The sequence below is a fragment of the Mobula birostris genome, chromosome 16 (genome assembly GCF_030028105.1).
Source record: "Mobula birostris isolate sMobBir1 chromosome 16, sMobBir1.hap1, whole genome shotgun sequence".
Classification (NCBI taxonomy): Eukaryota; Metazoa; Chordata; class Chondrichthyes; order Myliobatiformes; family Myliobatidae; genus Mobula; species Mobula birostris.
Window position 1 is genome coordinate 54,366,752 of NC_092385.1, and position 6,000 is coordinate 54,372,751.

At 42.6% G+C, this 6,000-nt stretch overlaps 1 protein-coding gene across 1 annotated transcript in view; it reads left to right on the top strand.

The window, feature by feature from the left end:
- Window positions 1-2,684, top strand: part of LOC140211142 (protein SSUH2 homolog) — a 64,635-nt gene extending 61,951 nt beyond the window's left edge. Inside the window, exon 12 of the mRNA XM_072280655.1 lies at window positions 1,516-2,684. Coding sequence (XP_072136756.1) covers window positions 1,516-1,653 — 138 coding nt within the window. The 3' untranslated portion in view covers window positions 1,654-2,684. The remainder of the gene's footprint in view (window positions 1-1,515) is intronic.
- The last annotated feature ends 3,316 nt before the right edge of the window (window positions 2,685-6,000 follow it).

A 6,000-nucleotide genomic window follows, 5' to 3' on the forward strand; every position in this document is an offset into this window, starting at 1 on the left:
AAAGGCTTAATTATTAGCTCAATGGCCTATCAAGAATTTGCACTTTGAGTTCATATGTTATATTTATTTAACAAAACAAAATGTCTCAAAGACTTCCACAGTATCTTATTTCCCATATAACAGGCAACAGTGGAGAATCACAGTTTTTTATTCGATCTCTGCTCTGCCTCCCCACACTCCATCTCATTAGCTGAAGGATGCTAGCTTGAAACTCCTTCTGCTGTTCTATCTGCAATTACCAAACAAGGCTTAGACCCATTATATGGTATACCTTTTTTTGGTGTTGGCTAGGGTTCAGCGGGCAGCTCTTTTGCTTATGTGTCAGATTTTTGTGGGTCCAAATCGCATGCCAGAAACCCTGATGGACATTTGAGGAACCATTGAAATGCTGGGTGCACCATCTTTCAGATGAGACACTAAACTGGGGCCTTATCTGTTATTTCAAAGACAACTACATTGAAGAAGAGCATTTGGCTTAATAAGGTAACAAAAATAGTGAAACGTAATTGTACCGCTGTGTGCGAGTGGACATTACTCCTTACTTACCTTGAATGCACTTCATTAGTTAGATTTGAAAAGGAACAATAATGGGAAAGGTGTAGAGAGATATGGGCCAACTGCAGGCAAATGGGATTAGTTTAGACAGGTATCTTGGTCGATGGACAAATTGGCCAAAAATCCTGCTTTCATGCTGTATAATGGTAATCCATACAGCACTTTGGGGCATCTGGATGTTATAATGGTGCCACATACTTTTTCTTGGTTTGCTGCTGCTCCATGTCCACTAGGTCAAGAGGACATGGAGTGGTTTCTACATTTTCAGTTCTTATAGGACCATTGTTTGGGCTTCCAGAGTTTCTCTTTGGTGATTTAGTTGTTGTTTTAGTTGTTGTCTACAAAGAAGATTTACTAGAATGTTACCTGGGTTTCATCTCCTAAGTTACAGAGAAAGGTTGAACAAGTTGGGTCTTTATTCTTTGGAGCGTAGAAGGTTGATGGGCGAATTTGATAGGGGTATTTAAAATTATGAGGGAGATAGATTGAGTTGATGTGGATAGGCTTTTTCCATTGAGAGTGGGGGAGATTCAAACAAAAGGACATGAGTTGAGAGTTAAAGGGCAAAAGTTTAGGGGTAACATGAGGAGGAACTTCTTTACTCAGAGAGTGGTAGCTGTGTGGAACGAGCTTCCAGCAGAAGTGGTTGAGGCAGGTTCGATGTTGTCATTTAAAGTTAAATTGGATAGCTATATGAACAGGAAAGGAATGGAGGGTTATGGGCTAAGTGCAGGTCGGTGGGACTAGGTGAGAGTAAGAGTTCGGCACAGACTAGAAGGGCCGAGATGGCCTGTTTCCGTGCTGTAATTGTTATATGGTTATATGGTTTTTAATTGTTTGAGTCTGACTTCTGTCTAATTTAACCAATCACTCCTAAAATAACAATCCAATTCTGTACCCATTGCATGCATGTTTCAATTCCTCTCTGACCACGATGCTTTTTTCTCCCTTCTTTGGTAGCGGCATACAGTTGAACTCATCCCAGTCACCGAAGTCCACTACCAGTGGAAAAAGAAAGAGCACAGCTACTTTGTGTATGGCACTGAAAACAAAGTGTATGCCCCAGAGTATCCTGGCAAGAAGTGCATCATTATGTGAAGTCCTTTATCCAAGACAAAAAAAAAAGCACAAATTTGCCATAAATTTGAAATGAACACAGAAGCTGCTGGATATGTGCTGTTTGCATTTGACAATGGACAAAGCCAAGGGGAGACAGGCTTTGTAGAAACGGGTTGGGAAGGAAGATTAAAATGGCATGGAAGCTGAAGGAACAGCGTCTTACATTCTGCTTAGGTAGTATACAACCCAATGGCATGAACATTGGATTCTCCAGTTTGAGGTAAACTGCTCGCCTCCCTTCTTATCTACCCAGGTTCTCTCACATACATACTTCATCCCAACCCAACTCCCCAACCCCCCCACCCCACCCACTCTATCTGCCCTTCACCCATAGCACTTCAGTTTGTCCCTTGTTCGCTCCCTCCCCCAACTCCCTGGTATTCCTATCCGCCCACCATCCTTCCCAAATCTTGGTTCCACTCTTCACCTTCCTTTCTTATCAGATTCCATAATCCGTAGCCCTTTGTTGCCACCACCTATTGCCTCCCAGACTCTGTCACTCCCCCCACACTGGCTCCACCTGCCAATGAGCTATCCTCACCTGGATCCATCTATCCTTCGCCAGCTCTTGCTCCATCCTCCCCCCTCCCCACCTCAAATCAACCCAAACGTTGACTGTCCATTTCCCTCCATCAATGCTGGCTGATCCACTGCATTCCTCCTGCAGTTTGTATTTAGCTCCAGATTCTAGCATCAGCAGTCTCTTGTCTCCAGGTGGACTTTGAAGTTGATGCTCTGAGCTTCACTGGCAATTTTTTTTTTATTTACAGGGGCTATTCTGTAACGTTGGTTCATAGCTTTTCTCAGCTTTGCATTGTGTAACCTCGCTGAAATTCAATGTACTTCCATAATAATTTGCATAAATTCTGGAGAAGTATTCTTCATTATATATGCCCTATTATTGAATGTGATTATCTTTTCTAATTTTAACATTGAAATTGATCTAGAATTAATTTTGGATCCATTATAATCAAACTATCCCTAACCTATAAAGGATTTGATCAAGTAATAAGCACATTTTAACACAATTAATCAATAAAAAGAACCATTTGAAAAGTTTGCATTCTGAATTTTTCTTATGTATATAGCTGGTATGAAGGTGCAATAAGTTCAGGAGCAATGTAATGTACATCATATGAAATAAGCAAGAAGTCAGACATGATGCCTTTATACTATAACTTTGTGATAGAAAGAAGGTCCTTATTTTGTTCGATTGAGGTGGCAAGATATCCAGCCAAATATAAATAGAATATATTATCCTATCAGAATCTGTTGTAGATGTTTGGTGGTAATGGGTGGTGTGTTGAGACAACCACTTAAGTAAGAATCTCACTTAATTTTATGGAAAAGCAAAGTTATATAAATTTGGAGCCAACATTGCAAGGTCTCATTTGGTTAGTGCTTGGGAAATCCAAGTTGCAAGAATAGAGACTATCAATGAAAATGCAAGGGATTGTAAAAATTTAAGAAGTGCATGCGGAAAATTCTGATGAGATTTGCTCAAATTTACCTCAACTCATTTTGCAAATGAAGTCCAAAATGGAAGGTCTGATCCCTTGTCCCTTTTCCATCCTTGGTCTGAGCAACCTGGGGCCCCCACAGAGGGTGAGCAGCCGTAATGATAAGCTGCAGCTGTCTAGTTCCTCTTCTCAGAGGAGTGAGATAGATTGGCTGGTTGAGTAGTGCCATAACAACAACCTTGCACTCAATCCCAGCATGATTAAGGAATTGACTGTGGAATTCAGGAAGGGGAAGTTAAAGGAATGCACTCCAGTCCAAATCAAGGGATCAGCAGTGGACAGGGTGAGCAGCTTCCAGTTCCGGGGTGATAACATAGAAACATAGAAACATAGAAAATAGGTGCAGGAGTAGGCCATTCGGCCCTTCGAGCCTGCACCGCCATTTATTATGATCATGGCTGATCATCCAACTCAGAACACCGCCCCAGCCTTCCCTCCATACCCTCTGACCCCCCTAGCCACAAGGGCCATATCTAACTCCCTCTTAAATATAGCCAATGAACTGGCCTCAACTGTTTCCTGTGGCAGAGAATTCCACAGATTCACCACTCTCTGTGTGAAGAAGTTTTTCCTAATCTCGGTCCTAAAAGGCTTCCCCTCTATTCTCAAACTGTGACCCCTCGTTCTGGACTTTTCCAACATCGGGAACAATCTTCCTGCATCTAGCCTGTCCAATCCCCTTAGGATCTTATACGTTTCAATCAGATCCCCCCTCAATCTTCTAAATTCCAACGAGTACAAGCCCAGTTCATCCAGTCTTTCTTCATATGAAAGTCCTGCCATCCCAGGAATCAATCTGGTGAACCTTCTCTGTACTCCCTCTATGGCAAGGATGTCTTTCCTCAGATTAGGGGACCAAGACTGCACACAATACTCCAGGTGTGGTCTCACCAAGGCCTTGTACAACTGCAGTAGTACCTCCCTGCTCCTGTACTCAAATCCTCTCGCTATAAATGCCAGCATACCATTCGCCTTTTTCACCGCCTGCTGTACCTGCATGCCCACTTTCAATGACTGGTGTATAATGACACCCAGGTCACGTTGCACCTCCCCTTTTCCTAATCGGCCACCATTCAGATAATAATCTGTTTTCCTATTTTTACCACCAAAGTGGATAACTTCACATTTATCCACATTAAATTGCATCTGCCATGAATTTGCCCACTCACCCAACCTATCCAAGTCACCCTGCATCCTCTTAGCATCCTCCTCACAGCTAACACTGCCACCCAGCTTCGTGTCATCCGCAAACTTGGAGATGCTGCATTTAATTCCCTCATCCAAGTCATTAATATATATTGTAAACAACTGGGGTCCCAGCACTGAGCCTTGCGGTACCCCACTAGTCACCGCCTGCCATTCTGAAAAGGTCCCGTTTATTCCCACTCTTTGCTTCCTGTCTGCTAACCAACTCTCCACCCACACCAATACCTTACCCCCAATACCGTGTGCTTTAAGTTTGCACACTAATCTCCTGTGTGGGACCTTGTCAAAAGCCTTTTGAAAATCCAAGTATACCACATCCACTGGTTCTCCCCTATCCACTCTACTAGTTACATCCTCAAAAAATTCTATGAGATTCGTCAGACATGATTTTCCTTTCACAAATCCATGCTGACTTTGTCCGATCATTTCACCACTTTCCAAATGTGCTGTTATCACATCCTTGATAACTGACTCCAGCAGTTTCCCCACCACCGACGTTAGGCTAACCGGTCTATAATTCCCCAGTTTCTCTCTCCCTCCTTTTTTAAAAAGTGGAGTTACATTAGCCACCCTCCAATCCTCAGGAACTAGTCCAGAATCTAACGAGTTTTGAAAAATTATCACTAATGCATCCACTATTTCTTGGGCTACTTCCTTAAGCACCCTGGGATGCAGACCATCCGGCCCTGGGGATTTATCTGCCTTCAATCCCTGCAATTTACCTAACACCACTTCCCTACTAACATGTATTTTGCTCAGTTCCTCCATCTCACTGGACCCTCTGTCCCCTACTATTTCTGGAAGATTATTTATGTCCTCCTTAGTGAAGACAGAACCAAAGTAATTATTCAATTGGTCTGCCATGTCCTTGCTCCCCATAATCAATTCACCTGTTTCTGCCTGCAGGGGACCTACATTTGTCTTTACCAGTCTTTTCCTTTTTACATACCTATAAAAGCTTTTACAGTCCGTTTTTATGTTGCCTGCCAGTTTTCTCTCATAATCTTTTTTCCCCTTCCTAATTAAGCCCTTTGTCCTCCTCTGCTGAACTCTGAATTTCTCCTAGTCCTCAGGTGAGCCACTTTCTCTGGCTAATTTGTATGCTGCTTCTTTGGAATTGATACTATCCCTAATTTCTCTTGTCAGCCACGGGTGCACTACCTTCCTTGATTTATTCTTTTGCCAAACCGGGATGAACATTTGTTGCAGTTCATCCATGCAACCTTTAAATGCTTGCCATTGCATATCCACCGTCAATCCTTTAAGTGTCGTTTGCCAGTCTATCTTAGCTAATTCACGTCTCATACCTTCAAAGTTACCCCTCTTTAAGTTCAGAACCTTTGTTTCTGAATTAACTATGTCACTCTCCATCTTAATGAAGAATTCCACCATATTATGGTCACTCTTACCCAAGGAGCCTCTCGCGACAAGATTGCTAATTAACCCTTCCTCATTGCTCAAAACCCAGTCCAGAATAGCCTGCTCTCTAGTTGGTTCCTCGACATGTTGGTTCAAAAAACCATCCCACATACATTCCAAGAAATCCTCTTCCTCAGCACCTTTACCAATTTGGTTCACTCAATCTACATGTAGATTGAAG